The following is a 26,695-nucleotide window of genomic DNA, read 5'->3' on the forward strand; positions in this document are numbered from 1 at the left end:
AGTGAAGAGAAAACATTGAACAGCTTTTGGTCAGAAAACGGGGGCTGGCTCAGGGTCCATGTTTTGGTTCCATGCTTGCTAGAAACTGTCTGTTACCCACGTTAACTGCTTGTGAAACCTGTTACTCAGTGGTGGCTGCACTGTGCCATGTTCAAACAGCTGACCTCCGTGGGACAAGTCAAGGATGGACTTGTGTATTTGTCTTACATAGCTTTTATAAGAGTGTACCTGTTTTTTCTTTTCTTTTTTTTTTGCCCTGAGAGCTTTGTAAGGCAGTATATTTTATCATTACACCACAACTAAGCATCATAAAGCTGGCCACGCCTGCAGTGAGTTTCAGGAGGAGAAAATGGATTGGGACAACTTGAGAGAATAGTATCGGCTATGCTGCAAAACATTGTGCATGGGATTTGTAAAATGAAGTATATAGTCACAGCGCTCATTTGATTAAGTGTGATTAGTGGTACTAATACTTAGTGGTATTAGCTGTGTGCATTAATTTCATGTAATTGTGCTTTTCAGATCAGCAGCTTCAGAATTTATCAAGTCGGTATGTCAGCGCTTGAAAAGTTGTGTCAAGGAATTTAGCAAACAGACCAGGGAAGAGGGGGTGATTACAGCAGTTTATCACCTTTGGAAAGTGTTGTTAAACTGATAACAGTGCATAACAGATAGGTGAGCTATTCCTGCAAGATGTACCACGCGTTACTGAGTTCACGGCATTCTCTAAAGGGTTACAAATGTAGTTACAGTTGAGCAGTGTACTGCATCACCGTCCGGCACTTTATACTGTGTATGCTCGTTTTTATTTTAAACTGATCCCTGGTGGTTTAACTGGATGGGATTCCCGCCCCACCAGCCTTTTTAATGTGCGTTGTCAGTAGGTTCCAGCAGCATTGCGTGGACACTCCCACATGAAAACAGAATGATCAGGTGGGATAGATAATTTAAGGATGAAGCCTTTGTGTGTATCCTTGAAAAATATCCTGCAGCAATTTTCTGTGATTTCCTTTAATATTCAGCTCTGAAAGCTACTAATCCAGTCTTGACATTTCAGAAAAGTACTCAAGCAATAATCAACCTTTCCTCTGCAAAACGCATCCATGGTTGGAAAAGCTTATATACAGATCTTCTCTGCAACCCAAGAACACTTTTGTGAGAGAGGAGGAATTACAGTCAAGTTATACAAATGATACTCATATATGATTTTTGCAAGTATTTTGTTAAAATATTTGGTGAATTCTTAGCTTTTTCTCCTTCTTGTTTGAACCCGGCTATTACTACTTGAATTCTGCAAACTGGAGCAGTGGAAGTTTTATTACAGGTGGCCCATAAACAGAGTACTCCTGCAGCGGGTTGTGAATAAAGATGGCAATTGTGTAATGAAGCAATTTGTCACTGACTGCTAAAAGGCCGGAGTTAAATGAATGGCTGACAATGTAAGCGTAACTACTGGATATGTTACTTAGCAAATTCTTGTAGTTGATATCAGGTCCACGTTTGCCTTACGTAAAGGGAAGCCCTCTTCATTTCTCGTAAGTGTCACTCATTTCTGATGGGAGAGGGAGGATCTGGTCCTTGAAACAGAACAGATCTGCTAGTGAGCCTAATATTAAGAAATAATAAAACTGGAGGAAATGAAGTGATACTGAAGGAAAGCAGAAGACCTAAAGTTACGCAAAATTTTTCCCTGCATTGTTCCTTGTTACGCTTTTTGGTTTGTTTACTTTCTGAGAGCATTAGCTGCCATGCACTGTAGCCTTGCATAGGTAAGAGGGAGCCACTTTCTGTCCTTCCGTGGGGCTCGCTGGAATGCTGTGTAGAGAGACAAGTAGGTGCAGAGTGAGAGGAGCTCGTGTTGTCCTGCTCATTTCCAGGGAATGGAGTTTCACAGGGAATCTTACTATTTGTGCTGACTCACTCATGGAGGTTTTGTCTCAGCCCTTGAATTCTGGGCAGTTGTCTCCAGAAATAGCGTGTGAGGTTTGCTCATTGTGATCTTACGACTTGTGCTAATCTGGTGTTTTCTGGTTTTTGTTTTTCTCTCTCCCTCTTTATTTAGATGAGAGATCCTTGGAGCAGCAAAATTTTTCCTTTTTCTCAACGGACTCAAAGGTGCACCAAAGCATATCAGGCAGCAGGACACAAATGGCCTTACTAAAAAGTACTTTGGAGTCCCAAGAAAGTAATTTCCTTCAAACTGTTTTATCATCAGTTACCACTCCCTTTGATGTGACTTTATTTAACCAAGAAGAAATGGTCAGGATGTCAGAAGGGAGAAGTACGCCACTGGTAGATGTCTCCGTAACAAGCAATGAGGCATTCTTAAGTGACGATGAATTTATTAGCTCATTTCCAAAGGCACAGTGGACTCCTCCACTGAAGTCTTTTGCAGTTTTAACAGATCATCACTCAGTTAATACAGTAGAGCCACCAAGAGAAACGTTAGAAACTGTGTTTCTAACACCTTCATTATCTGTCCTTTTTTCACCATATGATATCTCAAAAACAGCACAGCAAAAGACTCGGTTGAGTGCTGTCCCTGAACGCAGTAACACACTTACAGAATCGAAGCCTTTTGTACCAGATAGTGAAATGCTAACTGCAAGTAGAGACTTGCTGTTGTACCCTCCAAATACAGCTATTTATTTCACTTCCATTCCTTCAGAGGCAGGAGTTGCAGTGCAGGAAAATGTAAATGCAAGTTTAACAGCTCTGCCTTTTGGGGCTGCTTCAGAATGGTCGCCTCTTCATCTCAAGCTGCTGGATAAAAATAGCCGTGTGACCCCGGATGCCACAGCACAAAGTGCAGACCCGTATGGTGACATTTATGCCTATGCGAGTATCAGAGCAGCAGAAACTCTCAGTCTAAGGACCTATCCCACTCCAAGCATTCCCTGGGCTACACTGGCTTCAGCAGCCAGTGCTGAGCCTGCTTTATTTCCTATTAGTCTTCCACTTGCATCTTTCCCGCTTCACTCAGCTACCATTTCCACAGACTCTAATACAGTTCTTGATGCCAGTCTGTTTACGCGTGAATTCTTCAGTACAGCACCAAATTTGCCTGCTGGTTCAGAAATATTAAGTCAATCAGAGCTTGTCAGTGAGCTCACGAGTCCAGTGCCTTTCACGAGATCGTACAGTTCTTGTCTGTATTGTGACTCAGTTTCACTTCTGCCAGAAGCAGGCTTTTCCACAGAACATGATGTGGGCTCAGGCGATTATGTTGAAACTTTGTCCATCAAAGCCTCTGAAGTACAAGGCATAACTCCATTTACAACTATAGTTACTGACAGGTATGAATTAGAGGAGCCTCCACCGGAGATTTTTGATACTTCTTTTCCATCAAGACCAGTTGTTTCATTTTCTTCAAGATTCGCAGAAATGCTCGATTCAAGCGTGTTTTTATTAAGCGCTATGGACACTGTCCTTAACAACAGAACACCTACAACAATTTCTCCTTCTTCCCATCAGCTCCCTGGAGGAGCATCACTGAACATCTCTGTTGCCCAGTTTTCCCTCCCTGTTCTGGAAACAGTTTCATTGACACCAAGCACTCGTGTAGAACTTCCTGATGCTACCACCGTTGTGTTTGACTCTACCTTCATGCCGAGTGAGCCTGTAGTGTCGTTTGCAGTCAGTCATACGACTTTGCTGGAGTTGCCAGAATTAATGCCATCAGAATCTGTGGTTTTGCTTGACAAGACATCTACAAGGGAAGAACCATCTTTAAATATTTCAGATTTTCCATCCAAACTTTTATCAACACCATTTCTTATTGAACCTAGCTACTTGTCTTTATCATCGGCCATACTAAATTCTTACTCTGTCATGCGAAGTGATTTATCAACACTCTTACCTCAGACCTTGTTGACTGGCATATCAGTAGTTTCTGAGGATGTTTCCAGCTGGGAGTTAGCCACTGCTGTCAGCTCTGCCACTGACGCCGAGGTTTCTCACTTCCCTCTCGGCCAAACATCATACTTTTATTCAAATGCATCCTCTCTTCCAGGTGCACATGTTCCTGAAATAACACTGTCACCAGATTTTCACTCTGAATCATCTGTGTTTCTGGAAGCACCCTCAGTATTGCCAGCGGGCTCTGAAGTTGTGTTTACCTCAGCTGTTACAGGACCTACCTCTCAGTTGGAGCCTTCACTCTCCGCCTCTCACTCCGTGGTTCCTACCCTGGTGCTGCCCGCCTCTGACACCCGGTCTGTTACCAGCAGCATCTTGCTCAATGAAACAAATCTGATCTCTTTGTTTACTAACTTTCCGGCAACTCCTGTCTTAAATGTATCTTCATCTCTGCTCTCAACTGCTCCGGCTTCTGATGAGGATATTGGTGCTACAGTTAACCCCACGCTGCTTTTAACGTCTTGCAGCGAGGGCAGTACCCACACAGCCCTTCCTCCCGCAGACCCTGACAATCCGACGTCACGTGCTGATGCCAGCAGCGTGATGCCCTTTCCTACAGCATCTCTGTCTGTGACCATGTCGTTTGCTCCCACGCAATTTGCTCCGACTTCTAGCCCTCCCACTGGCTATGAAGTTCCAGCAGGAAGCAGTGTAACTGCTGATGCATCGGCTGCTCCCACCACTGTCCTCACGACCACTGCCACCAGTGCCACGGGCAGCCGTGGCACAACTGCTGCAGGCAGCCCGGCGACGTTCTCCTCCACCCCTCTGGCGACCACTACTCCATCTGAACCTGTGGTCGTAACCTCTGCCGTGACCACTACCAGGCAACCCTACGTCTGCGACATCACGGTTCCCGATGCTTACTTAGTCACTGCGGGTAAGATATTGCTAACATTTTTATTTTGTTTTTCAGAAGCCAGTGTAATGTGACCCCCTAGCTAAATTGCAGGTGTTGAACTAGCTAAGTGAATCTTTCAAAGAACTATGGTGTAAATTTAGACAAACAGCTGTAAAAGCATTGATTTATCATTTACTCTTGAAAATAATAGAATTCACTTGAACAAAGTCTGTTGTGATAGTGTGTTACACTGCACAGAGAATGAAATTGTCTTCTACAATTGCTGATGTGTATATACAAGTATATACAAGTATACTGAATTAGAGGTTGCTTTATCATTTCGTGGGTTGTAAATGAATGTTACTGTCGTGGTACTGTTCTGCCAAACTATTAAATGTTCTGACTGAGTAAGTTTCTCCTTTCAGTTGTTGCTGCTGTTTGTAAAAAAAACCTGCATGTGAGGTAATGTTGTAACATGAAAGAGGAGAGTTGATTTAAAAAACATTTGGGTTTCGTTACCATTTTTGTAATTTTACTGTACTAGCTTATGTTTTTATTTTCCCTCCTCCCATACTTACTTCAATTGGATTTGGTGTGTTTGTAACCAGAAAAAGTGACGTTAGTGTGTTTCAAAATTAATTGTCTCAGCATCTGTATTTGCTTTTGTGGTGTTTTCCTACCTCTTCCTAGCTTGTTAACAAAACAATACCAGCAAACTAATCCAGGGCAGCTGCAGAAGTGCTGCATGTTCTGTGGTAAGCAACACATTTTGCCCTTAAGATTTACTTGTAATATGTAAAGCAGAATGAGCATAATCTCATCCTTCAGATATGAAGGTGAGCTGGTTATGCTGGTGATGAGGAAGATTCTTTTTAACCTGTAATTTGAGTAGTTTTGTAGGCAAGTTACTGATGGAAAGTAAATGCGGGATGACAACACGACACTTTTCAGTTGTTTCCTTGACCATAGTCACAGTCTCAAGTGTTAATGTAACAGACATGACATCCATAGGGATGTGGGATTTTTAAAGCAGTTTCTTACTCGGTGGATATCCCTTTCAGTAATCAATGTCAAATTTGTTTACCTTTATTTAAAAGAAAAGTAGATGCATATTTTCTGTGGCTTTTTTCTGACCTCATCTGCGTTCCATGCGTTGCCTACAAAACTTTAACTGCGTTATGACAGCAAGCTCGTTGTGCACAGGTCAGACTGAATGTGCTTCGACTTTCAGATCCAATTTGAATGCCTCAATGGCTCTTTAGAAGATTCTTTTACTAGAATGTTAAAGGCATTACATATGGAAAAACAAAACGAGAGAGAAAGTAAACCTGAAGTTCCTCGAACTGTATGTACAGTCACTTTTTAGGATACAGTCATACCTTTACCCGTTTCCTTGTCCATCGTCTTATCCGTTTGATGCAGTTGATCTCATTGCCTGCTTTTTCATGCATTGCACAACTGAAAATGCAGCTTTGCACCAAAGCCCAGGAGATGAAGCTAAAAAGTATTTACTGACTGACATTAATTTCCAGTGCTGGCCCGAAGAGCTGTTCTACAAAATGTCAGTGAATCCATCAGAGAAGTGCTCAGAGTTCAGTTCAGGCGATCAGTAGAGCTAGAGGTAAGTGGTATGAAATGTATACAAGTACTCTTTGATCAATATAATACAATAGTGGCTTTAGTTCACAGGCTACAACAGTGATTTAAAAACAACCCATGTGGTACTGTATCAGAGAGAGGTTTATTCTAACTTAAATGTTAGTCATGGGGGGTTTTTTTAACATGAATATGACATCAGCTTTTTTACTTTTAGAATGTCACCATTTTCTAGGACAGACCTTTCTTGGTTTTGCCAGAGGTGAGCAAGCAGTGCCCAACGCTTACTGCTCACCTCCTTTGGCTGGTGAATTGAAACTGAACTGGAAAGCTTTTACCCTTCAAAATACCTGTGAAAAAGTTTTGTTTCTTCTGCTAGCTGTTTATATACTTAGCACCTTAAACAAAACAAAACCTTCTGCACAGCCTTGTGCTATTTTATGTTGTAAGTGAGGCCATCAACACTTGCAGGGGAAGTGGTGGAATCCCAAATGCAGGATTTGGCAGATGAAAAAGGCAGGGGGGAAAAAAATCAGGTGTGCAATGGTAAGATGTTATTTTTAAGCCTTCAAATAGGTGTGACTCCTGTCCTTCCCTGACTCACAGGGCTAGGAGTTGCAGTTATGCTTATTTTATGCTAGAATGCTGCTATCATATGTGTTTTCTTTGTGATGCCTTGGGTATGGGTTTTGCACTAAAAATAATGACTAGCAAATGTCTTCATCTCTTAATGGTGAAATACTAACAAAACTGTTATTTTAAATGAAGAGCTGTCTATAGTATTGGCATGTTTAATGGTGATGTAATGCAAAATTTTAAACAGAATTTGTCTATATTGCTAAACTTAATTAATCAAACAGACCTGACTTTTGCTAGTCAAGAGTACCCAGGAACCCTGTGTACATTTGCAAGTTATGGTAAAGCAGTGCACTTCTCTAAGCTGCTTTTTTACTGTGTCTCCTATTACAGCTCACAGATGTTGTTCCCTTGCTGTGATGTAGTGCACAGTAAATGAGGAGACAGTCTTGTTAAATTTAACTTGGTAATAATGTATGCTTTAAAAATAAAATCCATGGCAACGATGGATATAACTACTGCTCACTTTAAGTACAAACCAAGTTTAACACTGAAAGAAGAATGAAAACTTCTTCTCCCCCCAGCTTTTTCAGTTGAAACTTTGGTCTCTGCTTCTTTAGTATTTCAAATATTCTGAGTTGTTGAAGTGGAAAAAAAAAAAGGAGGCAGGCTTGAATCCTGCCTAGTGAAGAAAACTTTTGCCAATTTTTTCCTAGCAAAAGTCCTTACAGCAAAGTGAGAATAACCTAAAATTTTAAAGTTCTTTCCAGTTGATGTTAATGTATTGCATCTGCAAAAGAATAAGACCCTATTGTTTGAATAAGAGTAATTTTTGTCAACTTTCTCTAATGTAAACCTTCTGACACTTGGGTAAGATCTGTTATACAATGTTCCCTTGACTTAGCTTTGTTGCACTGGGTTGTGAAATAAAATAGTGTTGGCAGTGACTTGCTGCCAGGACCCCTGGTGCCATTAAATTCATGCCAACAGGAAAAAGCTTTTTGACAGCCTCATTTGTGCTTGGAAATTTTATCATGCAGTATAATGTATACCTCAGCCGCTTTGTTGCTGTATTTAATGTGGGTTTTGGGGCCTGTCCTTAGCCTGGTGGTTTCTGTAATCCAAAGTTAGTAAACCTCTGCCTTCAAAGTGAGATCAGTTCCTGGTCGGGCAGTTAAATACTTCTTTCAAAGATGCCACCTTGTGGACTTGCGCTGGCTTCATCACTACTCACCGCTGCTGGAATTCTGGCTGGTACTATTCAGGTGTGTCAAACCGGTGAGAGAATTGTTGCCTTAGGATCCTAATGTGTGTAGAAGCAGAAGCTTTGTTTCATTTTTAAGACCTGTGAGCCTTTGTAGCCCATCTTCAGGAAGTGAAATGCTATCTGCAGGCTCTTTACAGGATGCTTAGTAAGGTGGTGGAGAGGAAATAGGTTGGTTTGCTTTCTGCCAGATGTTTACACAGCATAATACAGTAGAGTGTAGGCATGGATTAGATTGTAGCAAAGGTGCATCTAATCAAATATTTTAGCGGACAATAATCAATATCAAATGCTTAGGGAAGATAATAAGGGACAGAGTAAGCATACAATGATGTTTTCCCCAAATACTCTTCTAGCCTCGAGTAAATCGAGGCTTGAAAACTTTCCGTGCTAGAAGCGCGCTCTCTTGTGAGGTAGCTTTGAATGAGACAGGTTGTGTCCTGGAAATAGCAGAGTTGGATTAGCCGTCGCACTTATTAGAAGCGATAGCTTAACTTGAGGTGGTGTAAGGGTTCTCTGCTCCTACTGAAGGTTTCTGCTTTTGCTGTGGGAACGGCTCCAAAGTGCACATGGAGTTTTGTGTTCTTCTCCGGCTTTCTGGCCCGAAGTGTTAAGATAAGAAATTTGTACTTGTTTAATACAAGAAATTTGTGCTTGTTTACTTTAATAGGTGGCACTCTAAAATGTGGTGGTTCAGCTAGTTAATTTGTTAGCATCTAACTGTCCTGGCAGTAGAGGTGAAACCGCCAAGAGAGGGTTGGATGGCTGGCTGCCTGCGTTTGTGAACCATTAGAGCTGTGTCAAGAGGAGCTATTCTCATTCTTGAATCAAGAGTCATGAGCTGTGGTCATCTATCCTAGACAACTTTGCAAACTCCTCTGTGAATTAGCATGTAGACAGCATCATGCTGGCATGGCTACATTATTTCTGTCATCTGAATTAGGTTGTAGAGAGCTAACACTAAACAACCCTGCAGTATCTGAAGCTGAAATAGCTATTGTTTTGACCTGTAGTGATTCTAATCTACCTACCTCAGAATTACACTTAGAGGTTTTTTTTAAAATTTCCATTCTTCTGGAGTTGCTGTAGCTCTTCTGCTGCAGTGAAGCACAAAAGAGACACAGTGTTAGCTGTTAAGATGAAAAAGTCTGGAAAATTTCAGGGGGTGTTCGGGGTAGGCTGCTTTCATTGCATCTGTGGTGCACTGCAACAGGTCAGAGATGGAGGCAGCTGAGTTAGTTATCAGAGGCTTGCTTTCTTGTCTGAAATACCTAACTCTAGTGCGTAAGTACATGCTGGCTGTACTAGGCCTCTCTTCCTCAGCACATATTGCTTTAGAAATCACCAGCAAATTGTCACTGAGATTTGTAATTCTAATTCCTCTTTTTCTTGCCTTTTAAGTCATCTCCTTTGCAAGTAATGGGCAACTTTCTTTTGTCATATCTTACCCATTATAACTGCTGTTTCCATTTGACAAACTGAAGCTGCAGAGATCATTTCATCCTGAGATAAAAGGATAAAATTTCAGATAAGAGGAACTGAAGAGAGCTATGCATATTATTCATATCAAACCAATTTGAGTTCTATGGGTCTAAATCCATTTAAAATAAAAGCTGGATGCTGCATATATTTGTGGGCTAAGAAGGAAGAAAGAAATAATGAGCAGCATAGATTTTTTTTTTTTTTTTTTTTTTTCCTCCTTTTGCTACTAAGGTTGTTTCTTCTGGTGAAGATAATCTCTTTGAAATGCATGTTTTTTAGAGGACAGGAAAGAGCTGCTTGCTGTCTCATCTAAACAGCAATTGCCATCACTTTACACTGTTGCAGAAATACCAGTAAGGAACATGTGGGTCACAATTTAAGTAGCACTGTGCTTTTCTATAAGGCTGATCCTGAAGTTGAGGATATCTAACATATCTCTTTACCAGCACAAAGCCTGCAAGGTGCTAGCATCTCTTCATCTAAGAGGTGCACATTTTTCAGAACCTTTGGGTCTCTGGTTTAGATTATTTATTTGTGAGGCCATCATGTTGGACATCTCAAAATATTTTAGTGTGACTGCCTTAGGCAAATAAAGCAAACTGGGGGAGTAAACGAAGGAGGAAAAAAATAATGCTGGGGAAACAGGTGTCTTTGATATTGAGAGAGTTTCTCTGAAGGAGAGAAGACACTGCAATATGTTTAAATAAATAAAAGCCTTCAGTTTGTTTTTACTTAGGTGACAGAGAAATGGTGGATAAGAGTGTCTGCATGGAAACATTCACCTAGGTTTATATTTAACTTACAATCTCATTTCTTTTACACGATGACTAAGGCTCCTCAGGGTTTTTAAGAAGACTCGAAGTCAGGAGACGACTTGGAAGAGGAAAATTGTAATTGTGGTAACTGTGCTGAAATAAGCAGATAGAAGTGTTCTCTGGAAGAAAGCGTTCTTGAATGTGAAAATTATATCCGTAAAACACAGGTTATGTGTATTTTGCTTCTTGCATATCACATGTGAATGGTATAGGATGTATGTGCTATGCAGTATATGACTAAAATGCAGAAGCTATGCAGGCAGTTCAGTAAGTAAACAGCAATTTTGTATGGCAACTCTTATGTACTCCAGGGGAATGCAGGCAAGGCAAGGCAGGCAAGCAGCTACTATGCTGGGATGTGATAAATCAAAAAGTGTTGAGATTGGTGTCTTATACTGAAGAGATTCTGGTAGGTGCACCTAGCACAGGGGAGTTGACTCTGATGCGCTGCAGCAGAGGCTGCAAGGCACAGCACTATCAGTGTTTATGCTTCTGCTCTCTCTTTGAAAAAGAAAGATTGCATTTTCCTACCTCTTGATGATGTGGCTTTGAAATGCATGAGACTATGTAGGTCAAAAGTGTTGCCAAATTTCACATTGAAGTTTTTTTTTTTATTTCTTTTTCTTTTTTTGTAGGTTTATAAAATTTCCCCCAAATTTGCTTTCTTGGTGACGTCAGGTCCTTTTGTTTACACGGCAGTAGCTGTCATAAATGTGCTTGTGAACAGCAGTCTTTTTCATGGTGAGACCCCCATGATCCTCTCACTGCATCCTTCTTTCACTGTGCCAGATAACAGATTCCAAGTTCAGACAGGTGAGTTCTTCCTGACACGAAGAGGAGGAAATGTAGCTTTGTATTGATTCACACTTCTTCACTCGTGATTAAGTACGCAAGGTCAAGTCAAAATCCTGTGTTCTTCTGCTGTGAATCTTAATTCTTGGTTGTTAGTGAAATACTTGCAGATCTGTGGTTGAGAGATGATAAATTGTAAACAGTTAACCCCATAATTTCATGATTTTTTTCAGGAAATTTTTTTTGGCGCGTTGCAAAATAGGTGTGCTCTTTTTCTTGCTTCAAAAAGTGAGAAGAGAAAAAAGTTTCTGTGAAACATTTACTCATAAAATCATAGTGCAGCTACTTTATAATGCTTGAGTCAAGTTTCAAATTATGTTTACCTTAAATACTACTTTTTAGAATTCTCATAATGTAAGAGAACTGGTGAGCAGGAGGATTGATTGCTCATGTGTAATGTGAGCAGGTGGATTGCTCATGTATTCAGCTTTCCATGGCTGCTGGATGGCAGCAGTTTGTGAAGTCCATGACTACTAATAATCTAAAGAAAATATTACCCATGTGATAGATTTTGAGAGTCAGTGGTATCATTTAAAATCTTCTTCAGGCACTATTTGCATAACAAAACCATCTGCCTGATTGGTTGACTGCGTAATGAGGTAGTGACAGGGATTGAGTATATAGGCAGAGAGTTAATGAATGTCAAACACGGTGCTTTTTTTCAGGTATGTTTCATGTGTTGTTTCTGCTCTGTTAGTAACTATATGGTAAGACATCACTACTTTAGTTGTGCAGGTGTAATGTCTTTTTCCACTGCTTAACATGGTTATATAGATAGACAGTAGACATATTTTCTGTTCTTGAACCTTGTATAACATTGCTATTAGGGTCTGTAATTTAATCATAGCATTTCTTTGGGTAAGACTATATCAGGAAATCCACAGATGTGCATGTAGTTAAGGTCTGTGTGACTGCTCACGTTCCTCTGCGCTCACTCTTTCTCTCCTGTGCTCTTTCTTTCTCTTCTGTGAAAGAAGGTGTATGTATCTAGATTTAAAAGATTGTGTGCTAATTAAGTGTTTTGAAAGTGTTAGACTGATACTAATCTGTATTAATGGACCTGATATGAGGTCTTTTAGACAAGCTAAATACTGTATTTCAGTCTACAAGAAAAAAAGATTTGTTGCTTTTTTCCTTAAGATTTTCATTGATCTGTTGGGTACTAAGGATTTCAGTGTGGCTGATTCAGTGTTCCAGTCCTGAAAATTAGCCACATGTATGTTGTAAAGGTCTTCCAGTATGCAAGAGGAAACAGTGGGTATTTTGTCACTAATATCTTTTGGTAATCTAATTACTGCTGCGACAGATATTAATGAGTAGAGAATTTAGTGCACCAACACAAAATGTATTTCTACTGTATTTTTACCCAGTGTTTCACTGAATATGTCCTGAATTCCACGAAAAAGTGATAGCCCTGTGGATTCTCTTCCTCATTTTATTCTCTCTCATGGAAGTACTTGTCTGTAGGAATAACGTGTACCCTTTGCCTTCAGTGCTTCAGTTTGTGCCTCGGAATGTGGATGTTGGGTTCTGCAACTTTAGCCGGCGCATTGAGAAAGGGCTGACAATGGCATTCATGGAAGTGAGCAAACACCAAGAGTTCTACAACTTCACTGTGCAGGTAAGAAGACTAGCATGTTTTGTGTCTGTCCCTTTTTCTCCTCTCCTTTGGTGGTCCTGTGTTTCATTCAGCCAGTTAAATGAGTTAGGTGTTCACTGGCTACCACTTGCCATCTAGATCATGTAGAACTATGAGGCTTTCTCCTGAAGTCAGGATTTTTTTCCCCTACAAAATAATGCAGCACCACATATCCCTCTGGTTTCAAGACTTTTGTAAAAATGATTCAAGATGATGATTTATATCCAAAAGCATTATTGAATATAATAGAGTTTATACTTTTTCATATAAAGGCTGCCCCAACCCTTATCAAAGTCATTCCCATCAGATTTTGCTATTACAGAGTAGGGTGTGGTTAGAATATTTTCCTTGGAAGACAACTTTCAGGTCTCATTGCCACTCAGGGGATCCTATTAGGGAATTATAGGACTTATATGCACTCTGCCATTATGTGAGCAAACAATGCTAGTTGTTTCTGAAGTCTAGAAATACTTACAGCAGTATATGATGTCCATGGCAGCTGCTACTGGAACTTCATATACAAAATGTATTGCATATGTGCTGGGAACTGAATCACATGGCAGAGCTTAAAAGTCCCTGGAAAGTCAGTAATTCAACTTAATGAGACCAACTCCCTCTTCTGTCTGAATTCTTAAATTTAATCTAGCTTTGTTGTAACACCAAAATTAGTAAAAATTTTGTCGTGTTATTTAACTGGCACCATAAATGCTCATCTGTGGTACCCTAAAATAAAATCATAGCAGGAAAAATGGCATAAACTTCATAGTACCTACATATAGTAAAGTGCTCAGAACTGTACAACTGAATGACACAATGTGACTGGATAGACTGAAGACCAAACACACAAAACTATTTCTTGAACTATAGCTTAGCAAACTTTTATTTTAAATACTTCCTTACTGTCTGGAAGAGGTTTGTCTACATGAACGCAGTTGCTGTGTACATTGGTGCCAAAATAAGACTTCTAACCAGTGGCAGGGTCTGGGCATGCATGGTGCAGGAGGTTTTGACCAAGAGAACATCCATTTTCAGAAGGTTTCTTTAACGTGGGTCTCCCTGTCTGTTCCACACAGTTTGGTATTCATCTAAGATTTCTTCATCAGTAGGTTTGTTTTGCTGACTGTCTCTCTGGGTGGGTTTTTTCATCACTTTCTGGACTGTAGCTTTCAGATCATTTTGGATTATGATTGACCTTAAAGGATAACTCTTAGAAGAGGAATTCACATGTAACTTTGCCTCTTCTGAGAGTCAGCAGGCTGAATCAATCTGGAATAGATGTTCCTCTGTTTTGATGTGAGCTGACCCCCCTTCATGTTAGGAAAAAAAAATTCTGTCAATGAAGGAATGGAAATGCCAGTGATTTGATTTTGCTGACCCTGCTTCAATCTTGTCTTTTCAGATACTGAATATAACTCTGAGCAAGCCTGGGCTAGCATTTCGCCAAGGCCCTGTGAGCATTGTTTTTGCCGTCCGAGATAGATACGGTTTTCTAAATGGGTCTGAAGTCAGTGAGCAGCTAAGAAACTTGTCAGTGGTGGAATTCAGCTTCTATCTGGGCTTTCCTGTGCAGCAAATTGCTGAACGTGAGTACTTGCTGTTTGCCAAGAGTGCAAAATACTTTTTTTAGTATTTTTTGCTCTCTACAATTTTAAAGTAATTTTGTGCATAAGTGGTAATGCAGCTTAAAGTATCTAACCTGTATCATGAATTCTGCAGAGCAAATCCATGCCCCTCTCTGCTCACATACTGCATATCAGTGTTACAGCAACTTGTGCTTTTGTCGTCATCCTTTCCTTTTGCGCTGGGCCAGTTATGCTTAACCCTGGCTTCATTAGTCCATTGGTCCTAGTCCGGATTAAAAAAAAAAAAAAAAAAGTCGCTTTGATCAATATTGCTGTGAAGTGCAATCCAAGGTGTGTGTCTGTGGTGATTTCTACAGGGACCTTTGTTGCTTCTCAGCAGGGTTTACTACCTGGGGCTTTGCATGGCACTTAACTGTGGCTCTGACTTCTAGAAAGCCTGGGACACTGGCAACATAAGCTTATATTTGCCCATATAGTCTGTCTGGGTTATCTGTTAGTCAGCAGCAGTGCTTTTTTGAGTACGGTATTATCTTTTAAGGTATTACCTTTTAAGCGTATCTCTCGCTTCTTATGTACAACTTGTATTGCAAGTCATCTTTTCCAGTCCATGGCCATCCTAAACTTAGATTAATGGGAACTGCCTGCATAGCAGAGTTTTCTTGACACTCAGCCTTGACAACTTATGTTTAGTTAGATTTTTCAGATGACCTCAGTCTCATAAATAAGCCAAGTTTCTAAACTCAGCAATTAACCTTGTACACTAATGGGTTGTTCATGACAGAAATGACTCATGAATGTAAGCAAGATCATGAGAGAATAGTACTTGCCTTTTCCCCCTGGTGGGTGTTACTGCTAACTCAGTCCATTAATTCCCCTTTTCTCCTATCTCACTGTGCTTTCCAATGCAGATTTTTAATTTTCTGAGTTATTTTTGTGAGCTGTGTAGGTGCATAACATCTAACACAGTGATTCTTGCTATACAGTTAAACATCTAGTGGAAAATCAGGCCTAATGGCAGCTGCTGTTCATTATACAGCTGGGCAATAGTATGTCAGTGAAGATGCTGTGAAGAGAGTGATTGTCAACAGAAGTTGTTCTCTATAGCACCTTTGAATCTATATAAGATGACTGCACAGGAAACTTTCCCAATGACTAGAAGTACTTTAAACTTACTAATTTTTTGAAACTTTGTTTTTATTTTCCAGCATTTTTGAACCCTCTGCTCCCATAGTCAAATAAAAAATGTATGAGGTTGTTGACTCATTTTCTTTAAATATCTCTACTCTTACTTGGTCTCACACAGACTGTACCTGTGCAGTAGTAGCTGTATTTAATTGAGCTAGGACCAAAAGCCTTGATAATCCCTGTCCATAGATGACTAGCATTTCTTTTGTTCTTGTGAGGCCACAGGACTTCTCAGGTTGTGGGCCGTGGTTTTTATCTCTCACTGAATTCAAATTAAACATTGCTCTTGCCTCGATTGCTTGAAAGACATTTCTCTACTCTGCATAGTCTCTTTTGCACTTTTGCCCTAGAATTTATTACTTTTAGTCTCTTGGGTAATATTTTCGGTGTCATGGGGCTTTTCTTTCCTGTGATATATGCACATCTGGTCCTACAGTTTTTAGTTTTGTCCACATATTCTGGAGTGATACTTGTAGTGAATTTGCAGGTTGCCCCTTGCTGAGAATCCATCTTCTGGATTGTGCAATGGAGCTACAGTGCAATTAAATGATAACAGAATTTCTACCAAGGCAGATATATCCTGAAAGACAAGCTGGTCATAGGGCAAAAACATTCCTAGTAAACATGCATGTACACTGTTCTCCTTATTTTCCTTTCCTGATGGTACTTAGGAAATTTGAATGTAATTTCTTCAGTGCTGATAGCAGGAGCTCTCCCTGTGTTATCTGCATGCTCGTAGTGCCTGGCCAGTGCGGCTGATTCCTGGCCAATGCCAGTGGAGCTCTGTGATAGCTCACATGTTAATGAGAGAGCCATGCAAAGTAGAATGAGTGAGGAGGTCAGGCAGTGCCCTTGGAAAAAGGTCTCACTAGGATTTCTCCTCTTTTCCTGACTGCTCTGAGGACTTGCAATGAAGTCATGTAGTTGTTGACTGTTATGGCCTGGCAAATTTAGCCTCTGTTAGTACAATGGCATGTCCCAGCCTCTGGGTGAGATACTCCTATAACTTCGTTTCCGAAGCTTCAGGAATTGTTTGTTCCTGTTGGCAATCCTACACAAGCATGCCAACAGTGTGGTAATTTAATTCCTGCAGATTCCAGCACAGGCCTCTAGACTTCAAGTGCAGAATAATTATTCCTCCTCCCCTCAAATCCACCAAATCTTCCAAACACTACTGAACCTCGAATCCTCAAATCCTCAATCCTCCCTTAGTGTAGGAAGGTAGAGTATCTTACCGGTTGTAACTAAGACCATCATGATACACACTTTATTCCCAGACTCTCATATTTGGAGCTCTTGAAAAATGCCACTGCTTTGGTGTACGTCGCCAGTAGCAGGGATGATGGCAGTCAAACAAGCTAGGTATACACCCTTCAATGACACCACCTAACTGCTGCCATAGTTTATTGAATGAATGTTGCCAACAGAGCAGAGCACGTGCCTTGGAGATCTTAGCCAGAGTTTGGTGGTGTGGTGTCTCTTAGTTTGTTTGACAGAGAAATTTTGAAGACTACCTTCAAATTTGTCTAGATAGAATTTTCAAAACTTTTAATTTTGAATTAAAATAAAATACATGCAATAAATCAAATTAGAATAAGTATATTAAATTTCAATTTAGTAATTCAAAATTCTTAAGAAAGATGAGATCTTCCCAAAGTTTGCAATGTAGAAAACATGAGGTTTTGGTGGATATGGTGCTCTAAATCAAGGAGCATCTTGTCAGCATTTGACTTGCATGTTGCTAGAGGAACTCATATTTACTGTAGATTGAGCCCACTGCAGGACAGCTCATTTTGATTTGAACTTGTCTAGTTTGGTCTCAATGGTGTTTTGGCACATTTGTAGTCACTGTTTTGGAACACCAGACATGATGCCATTTGATAAGTCAGCAAAGTGGGAACACAGTTTCTCAGCTTGTTAGAGCTATGGGTCCGTCTGTCAGCAAGCACAAAAATGAATGTAGCTCATACGCTTTTATAAACGAGGCAACCAGGCTCAGTTATTTTTAGCTGTTTCTATAGTTTCTTGCACTGTTGCTGTGACTGTATTTTGAGCCAAAGGATTTTAGATCTTCAGTATTCAGAGCCAGAAATCATGTCCAAAGGCTCAGCAGCATTGGGCAGATCCTTCTTGAGACATCTTATTCAGCAGATTGTTGAGGACGACCAACAGCCAGATCCTCAAAGCTACTTTGGCAGGAAGATGCCTAAATGTCTTTGTTTTCCAAGCCCTGAACTCTCTTGCTTTCATGCTGTCCCTCGGTCTACAGAGGAGTCGTAGCAGGGAAGGTGTTGTGAAGATCTTCCTTAGATAGGTAGCTGCTTTGCTCTTTGCAAATTAATATGCAACCCTCTGCTTTTCAATGTAAGTTTTTGGGGGAATTTTGGATATTTATATATTTACATATAAATAATTTACATATGATATTGTTTATATGTAAATTGTTTATATGTAAATATGAAATGTTTCTTGCCATACTGTTCTATGCCATTTGTGCCTTAGTTATCAGGCACGGTAACAGTTAATACTCTTGATGGTGAATTTTTTTTCTCCCCTCTGGGGGCTCTGTATATGATTTTGTAACTTTTATAGTCTGCATCTGAAGAAAAAGAACTGATTTGTAGGTGAGCTGAGCTGGCAGAGGATTGAAGTTGATTCATACTGAGGAAAAGCTACTTGTGTAATATCACTGTATCTCAACACTGTTACATGAAGTGAGACCTTGCCTTCGATATCCCAAATATGACCCTTGTTTGAAGGAATGTATTTGCTCCCTGCTGCTCGTTAACTTCACGTTGCCTTTCACACACAGTCCTTTCACTGGATTTTTCACATAACTAATATGTACTGTTTATACTTTTAACTGTGTGGGTTATCCCTGTGCAGTACGTCATTAACGACAGGAATTTTTTGTCAGCTTTTTCCACTCATTTACAGTCAAGGTCAGTAGCGCGAAAGTTGTTAGTTTGACCGAATGGACTGTTCTGTGCAGGGATAGGGCTGTTGGAGTGGTCAAGCCTGGAAACTTACAGCTTTTTTCTTTCCCTCACAGACTTCTGGGTGACTTCAGCAACATGCTTATTTTCACACGTTCAGTTTACACTTTCCTGCATGCTTATTTTGCGTTGTCCACCTTACAGCTCACGTTTTAGATCGTAAACTGGTTAGATGGTCATGAACTGCATGTCAGCAGAAAGAAAACCAAGTCTAGTCACAGTTTTTAGGTGCTAGTTTATTAAAAACAATAGGAAAGAATATATTTCATATCTCTTTATGGCTGGAAGATTTCTGTGAGGGACAGGCAAAGGCTAGCTGTGGACTAGATGAGGAATATTGGCCTTCACGAACTTACCCCGAAGAAATCTCTTTGGGTTTATTATGGCTTTAAATAGAGAGAGTTGCCTTGGAACTTGCTATTTTTTTAGTGCCATAAGTAGCACTTTGATGGGTGGCATCTATTTCAGATATCTTGGAGATGTTGTGAGGCCAATAACATAATATAAAATCATGTGATACAGTCCAAAGACTGCAAAAATATCTGGCAGTTTTTGTCTGGGTGGATTTTGGATCAGACTTTTAACAGATACAGTGTGTTACTATTGCCTGCACCCCAATATTTGCATAGAATCTTATTTTTCAGTTGATGCTTTCTCGTTCCCTCCATATTGCATTCCCTCCATGCTTTCTATTACTGTTCCTCCATTTATCAGAAATAAGAACAATCAGTATGGTACCAGTTCTGTCCTGCATGGTTCCACACGTCTCTGTATGAGAGAGAGGGTCAGAGAGATCCTTGTTGGAGCATCTGGCGAAGGCCTGTTGCCCGAGTGGTGAGCTTCAGATTGTTGTCAAGAGGTTTCTGGGTGACCAGGTGAACCTTCGCCTTTTCAGTCAGCATTGAATCAATGCTGTTACGTGGTGTGGTGCTTCAGGGCTGCGTGTTAGAATCTTCTAATGATAGCATCTACTTCATTAATGCATCTATAGTCATTAGCAGACCAGCTGCAATCTAACTAATAATTGCATTTTGTCTATCCAACTTGCCTCTCAGAATAACAATCAGTCTATGCTGGTTTTAATCATTAAATCTTGCAAATATGATCTTGCTGCAGTGCTGAGACTCCAGCTGAGCTCAGGATCTGGCCACGTGTGTGTTGGTGAGACGCTTGAGTGACCTATGGAGTAAGAGTTGGAGCCTGGATTTTCTGACTTCTGAGCATGGTCTCGGTTGCAGAAGAGTCCATCATTTCATGCGTTCTTCGTCGGATTTTAGGACCCAATGATCACAGCACTTCTTCCTTTTCAATGTCAAGTTTTTCTGCTCAAGTTGTTTTATTTTTAAATTTCATTAATTCCGTGAAAAGTTTAAGTGAATAGTCATCCAGCAATTTGCATGAATTAAATCATTTTCAAGTACTAATTAGAAAAAGTGTGAAGAGCACATTAAGTATTGAGGCAAAACATGATTTTGGTTTAAAAGAAGAAAAAACTCACAACTGCCAGCAGTTCAAAGTTTTACGGCCATTGGAAGGTTTTTGATTTTCTTACCTTGGTCTTTCCATGCTTTGGAAAAACAACAGATGCAGTTCAGTTTATGCTTTTTTGTTCAGGTTGTATTTCTAAATTGAAGTAAACAATTGCATGACCAGAGTAAGTAGAACTCCAATCTAAAAGCTACGATCAGAAGAATTGTGTAGCAGGACGCCAAAAATAAATGTGTTTGTTTAAATAGACTGTGACGTGCTTTTTGTGTGTCTGAGAGTTTTGGAAATTTAATGCATCCTGGTCAGTGTATAGAGGGACGATGTTTCCTGTTCAGAATAAAGGACCATATTCTGATACCCTTCTGAATAGTAAGTCAAAAAGTGCCTCCCACGTGGTTCTCTTGAAGCTAGCAGTGCTATTACTGAGATAAAGGTGGAATAACAAAACTTTCTTTTTTTTTCCCATAGGACTATTTATAAATCTATGAAAATAAAAGGTACAACTTAACTAGTAATTCTTTTGCTCTTGCCTTAACGAAAAATTCCTAAGTTTTTTAAGGGGCAAAAGAATCAGTTTTTAGGTATACTGTCAGAGGTCAGCTACTCTACAAATTATTGCATAATTAAATTAGAAAAATGGTAATTTTCTATTTCTCTGAAACATGCAATAGTGGCAAACTATTCTACAACTGAAGACAGGACATCTTTGCTCTAAATTGATCTAGCATGGACCAGGTCATTTAATTGTTATGTGCTGCGTTCTTTCTATCCATGAAATGGTTTAAAAATTAACCTTTGTATAATGCTTAGCAAACTGCATCTGGATTAAATATTTTGAGAAAGTTAAGACCCTTCCTTTTTCTTACTGCCATAGTGAAGCTTAAGACTTCTCTTAAGGAAACTGTTGGCCCAGCCCCCGTCTTCACTTCTTTCCCAACATGTCTTTACTGCTCTCCAGTGGAAACCTTGGGAAAAATCCTATCCCTACTGAAGTCAGTGGAAATAGACTTTATTTACTTCACTGGGGCAAGGATTTCACTCTAGAGCAGAGCTTTTCTGGAAGAATTGAGAAATTAAGAAGGCTTGGAGCCACCAAGCCAAACACAAAAGCCGTGAGATTTGTCTACAGCAATGTTTCTACATGCATTTATTTGTGATTTTTGTTAAAAAAAAAAAAAAATTATCAAGGTGGTGTTTTTTAAATGCTTCCCCCTGCACAAGTCTGGAACACAAATCAGATATATTTAGTTTTCTGCTTTACCTTTAGTGTTTCCATGTAGCTTCTGCTTCAGAGAAGGTCTTATTTTCATTCTAAGACACTCATGAGTTGCCTCATTGCCCTTTGAGCAAAACATCTGATCCTGCAGCTAGCTCAGTGAGAGTCACAATTCAGTCAGTGAACTTCTAAATTTCTAGGAGCAATGACCTCGGCACAGCAGCTTGAAATCTTCCACGTAATAAATCTAACTGCTTCAGTTAGCTTCTTCTTGTTCAGAGACGAACTCGGGAGTGTATGTTCGGAGCACTTTCCTTAGCGTTGTGTCTGCATGGCCTCAGGAGTAGTAATATGTCTGTGTAAATAAGATGCTTACTGACAGTATAAATTATGAAGTGGCTTCTTTTCTTGTGTATGTTGTTGAGAATACTGTTCTTATGGATGTTTTTCCTCCATTCTGTTTTTCCCTCAGCCTTTCATTATCCTAAGCTTAATGTGTCTCAGTTGATGAAATCTTCCTGGGTGAGAACAGGTACGTACAGTCTCTGTGAGTAAGAAAGAGTACAATTTTTTTTGTTAGCAGGATAACTAGCCTAGATAAATATCAATAGCTTAGAGGTGCCGCATTTTTATGAGGTAATAACGTGCCTGAGCTGAATAAATTCTAAAACCAAAGGCCTAGTGACCTGGAATATCTGGGAAACGTAATTCCCGGGTCTAGAATGAACTACTGCAAGTCCTTGATAATGTGCACAAAGTAGTTTTTGTCTATAAAGCAGTTCATTCTTAGTGAGACAACTTACCCTGTCAGGCGTAAAGTATCTATTCTGCATGCTGTCAGTATACCACACTGATTTTTAGGTTTTTATTTTACTTTAAGTGAAAATTAAAATTTTATTTTGTGGCACTTTCTAACAAAACGTGCCAGGAATAAAACAGGATGAAAATAGATACATTCCAAGTACATGAAGGAGTTTCGTCACATTTCATTGATCTCTTCTGATTCATTCACAGCAGATCTGGATGTTTTATTCTATAATTCACAGATACGGTTGAGCTGTCACATTCAGAAGCTCAACGGCTGTTGAGGTTCCCTGCACGCTAGAGGTCCTACCTGCTTCTTTTAAGCAGAAAGCCTGAACGGTGACTAGGCTATGCCTAGCAAACTTGCTGTTAAGGTGCAGATGCCCCACTGGATACACTTTTGTCTTCCCACAACTTTTCCACCTGTAGTTCACCAGTAGTATAGACTTATTTTTTTTTCAGGTATCCCTGTCTCCTCTCACCAGTGACCCAGTTTACTTTCTGAGCAGGAAACCAAGTTGCAGCCTAATCTCTGAAGCCCACACAGTTTGTTTTAGAGAAGAAAAATGAAAAATTTCAGATCCTGTTCAGTAACGTGAGAGAAGCTACATGTGGGACATATCCCACATCCAATGTCATCCTTCCATAGAGATTCATGTTGGCTTTTTTGGTCACACTCCCACACTCTCTTGCTCAGCCTTAGGTTTGCTTTGTCCGTTGTTGCTGGAAGTTTCTTTAGATCCTGCAGTAAGAAGAAGTTCTTCCAGCTCTGAAATCATGTCCCCTTGGGTTTTTCTAAGCTTCCAGGCTGTGAGATTTTGAAAGCCAATTGCAGCACCTTTTTTGCTGTAGAGGAATTTTTTGTAATCCTAGTTCTTGCAGGCAGCCTGGGAAGAGCTAGTAGACTTTGGCTGGATCAGTACTTTTAGTCTGTATATTGTATTGTAAGGGTAATGACTCATGACATAGGAAAATGATAGAATTTATGCACATAAAGATGAGGTTTTTAATATTAGATTACCCAGATATATGTGCATATATCCCAGTAGTCATAAAACGTTGGGATATGCAGTGTTCTCTGTAGCTGTCCCTCTCAGTTGTAGAATACAGTTCATGCTATTAAGCATAATTCATTGATACTGAAATTCAATACACAGGCAAGAACGGTCTTCTACTTGCTGTATATAATAGCCTTAGGCCACTGTCTATTTATTTTGCCATTTAATTCTGTGATACTTAGTCTGTGATTGAATTTAGAAGGCAAATGCTGTTGATCTCTGTGAAGAATCATGAAAATGTTTCCTTTTTCTGACATCTGCAGTGAAAATTTTTTAATGGAAAAAGTGGTTTTAGTATTTTTGTTTTAAAAATTAAAACAATTAAAATTATATTTAATTAATTTTATCTAATTGGATGGCTTTTTATTAAGCACCACACTTCAAAAAAAACCCCATGAAAACACTTACTGAAAAAGGGACTTTTAAAAAATATACACCATTGTAGTGGAAAGCCTCAGGAATGAAAACAGAATTATTTCACTGCAGTCAACGGTGAGTTGGTTTACTATCCTTTAGGGTTGTTTAATTAGGTCATTTGAATGACTATTGCTCCATTCACTCCACTTCTCTTTTACTGGATGCCATCTTGTTAGTAAAGTTCCACACTTTTTTCATGTTTCCTATGCGTTGTTCCTCAGGGATTCCTCTCAGCATTAGCTGCCCCAGTGACCCGGAGTACCTGGGGTTGGGAAGTAAAGTGGGCAGGGCTACTAATCAGGTTTTTTTGTGCTGTGATAAAGATTGTTAATCTTATCTAGGGAAGATGCACTTGGAATACATAACTTTGTTCATGTGCTGCTGGTCTCCTATTTTTTCTCCTTGATTCTGAATCCTTGCCTTGCCCATCTCCACCACTGTATCACTTCCGAACACAACATTTTGACTAAAAGTAGCTGCGGCAGACAATTTGGACTGAATTTTCTCTTTTATTTGTTTTTAAACAATCGATTGAATGCTCATAAGTTTATGGTTTTTTAGACTTGAAACTGTTTCTTCAATATCCTGGGTCTGTTTAGATTGGTTGAGATTCCAAAAATGCCCTCTGCCCTAATTTTTTTTTTTTTAAATTTATTTCTTTTAACCTTTTCCCACCCAATGTCTTCCTTTCCAACATGTAACCTCCAGCTGAACTGGGCAGTATTCCGATATGAATACAGCTGCTCTTGAATTGTCTGTGAGATGTCACAGGGTGACTCAAAGCTTGTAATTGAAGTTGCAGAAGAGACACTGAAAACTTTTACTAATTCATTTGTGTTCTTGGGTTACTTTCTCTGCAATGTAGTTCTCTTGGGTGTCGTCGACCAGCGAATTCAGGAGGAAGTGTTTCAGGCTGAGATGGAGCGGAAACTTGCTCACCTGTTAAACGAGGCTTTGGCCAGAGGGCGGATATGGAGACGAGCCAGTTTTGCAGGCAGCAACGTTGTGCAGGTATTTAGAGCTCAAAGTCAGAGGAAGAAATAAAGGGGAATAAATTATTGAGTAAGTTAATATTTTCTAAGTTTTGAGTTGAGAAAGATAACTCAAAAGCATGTATCACGTTTAGCTAGTTGATGGTGCTTGTGTTTTGCACCTAAAATATGGTTCTTTTGGATACCTTGTTGTATTTTAAACTAAACATAACAAATGGAAACCGCTGAGTATTTTAAGTGGCTACAAAAAAATTCCAATGACTTCTTAAAAACTACATTGAAAATTATTTTACCAACATCCTATTTTAAAAACTTGCTATCTTGTCTGACTTACACGAGGTGCCTAGCAAAAGGAGACGGGATGGTCATCTGAGTCAAAAAAAGTACTCTGCTAGAACAGCTACTTTACAGTTCTCTGTGGTGTTTTGGTGGTGGTGTGGAAATATGAAATAGAATCATATGCAGCTTGATGCAGCAGTAGAGAAGTATATTCTATCCCTTAACTGCCTATTTGTCACAGTACTCCTGGTCACAGGAATGGCTTTCGAGTAAGAATGATTAATCATGTCAAATTTTGCACACATGGCAGCTTCTGCTATCTGGATTCCAGTGCTGCTTTACAGTTTTGTCACAGGTGGAATTATTCACATAATGTCCAGGAAGACTTGGATATTTAATTTTAAGTTTTAAATCCTCACATGCGTTCGTTCTAGTCAGTTCAACAAACTGAAAGCCAAAATACTTCTTAGTGGCTCATCTTCTCAAAAATTACTTTTTCCAGCTAATTCATCGACAGTTGGTTTACTTCACAGATGCCCTTCTAGTAGTTCAGACCTATTATCTTTATTTAATTTAATCCTACAGTTTCTGCTACCACTTACATTTTCAGATGTTGGGATTTTCTTACTTTTGTTTTCCTGTCTCAGAAACATCTGTTTCAGTAATAGAGATTTTATTTTGTTTTTCTTTTGTGCAGCTTTGAATTGCTGTAAATAGATGTCTGCTTCAGATCTTCTATTCCCAACACCTCTTGCTGCACTTTGTTCTTTATGCCTCAGGTCGCCCCTTTGCATATAAATTAAACAAATATTCCTTATGTTGCTAGCAAAGATACCACAGCCTATAAAATGTGTATGTGTAGATTATGGTTTTACTATTTTACATAATAAAGCTCAGGTAACTTATTTTTGCATGCACAAAATTATAAGCAGGTCCTTTCTAGCTAAAGAATAGTATTTTGGAAAGTGAAAATAAAGTGTTTTTCTTACGACTTTGTGTTACTTACTGGGACATAAGATGAGGTCTGCGTCTTATGTTCCAAACAACAGTGCTGCTTATTTATGCCACTTAATTAGTGCAAAGAGTCTGCAAACGGCTGTCTTTGGGCAGTGGAGGATTCTCTTAGTTGCAGTGAACACATCCATACCATCCCACATAACACAGGGCTTCTCAGCTGCTCACAGCCAACGCTGTTCGATAGGGTTAGCACTGTAATAAAGGAGATGTGGAAGAAGGAAGGCTGAGGAGATACCTTGCTGCTAGGTGTCTGTGATAGGTGTCCTGCTTTCCTGCACGGGAATGGTAGGTATCATCAGGTTCTATAGCTTCTTGGTAGCTTCCTTTGACAGGATATTCAGCTGTGTGGTAGGTGAGACAGCCTTAGAGGCTATTGTGTGCAGCTGGAGTGATGCATCTGGTAGTGGGCTTCTCAGTGGAGGACAATTTCTTTCAAGGGTGCTCCCCTGTCATTTGAGGATCTGGTCCGTAGTCATTTGCAATAAAACTTTCAGTTTTACTGTTGCTAATTCTATTCCTCCTAGCCAAGTTTATAAGCTGTGTTTGAAGTGTGTTGTATATATGCATCTGTTTGTGTCTTCAGGGAGAGCTATTAATGTTCTTTGTGCTTTATATTCAAATTTTCCCGTATATATTCCTTGCACACAAACCAGTGACTGCTAGGATAATGAAAGTAA

The 26,695-nt window shown here is 39.7% G+C and overlaps 1 protein-coding gene across 1 annotated transcript in view; it reads left to right on the forward strand.

Annotated features, from left to right (window-relative positions):
• Positions 1-2,148: 2,148 nt before the first annotated feature.
• The window catches only part of KIAA1549 (KIAA1549 ortholog), a 74,030-nt gene continuing 49,483 nt past the window's right edge, over positions 2,149-26,695 (forward strand). Inside the window, exons 1-7 of the mRNA XM_009587445.1 lie at positions 2,149-4,798; positions 6,292-6,380; positions 11,128-11,305; positions 12,838-12,965; positions 14,383-14,566; positions 21,924-21,983; positions 24,596-24,741. Of these exons, the coding sequence (XP_009585740.1) occupies positions 2,149-4,798; positions 6,292-6,380; positions 11,128-11,305; positions 12,838-12,965; positions 14,383-14,566; positions 21,924-21,983; positions 24,596-24,741 (3,435 nt within the window). The remainder of the gene's footprint in view (positions 4,799-6,291; positions 6,381-11,127; positions 11,306-12,837; positions 12,966-14,382; positions 14,567-21,923; positions 21,984-24,595; positions 24,742-26,695) is intronic.

Source organism: Fulmarus glacialis, unplaced genomic scaffold (assembly GCF_000690835.1).
Source record: "Fulmarus glacialis isolate BGI_N327 unplaced genomic scaffold, ASM69083v1 scaffold10531, whole genome shotgun sequence".
NCBI lineage: Eukaryota > Metazoa > Chordata > Aves > Procellariiformes > Procellariidae > Fulmarus > Fulmarus glacialis.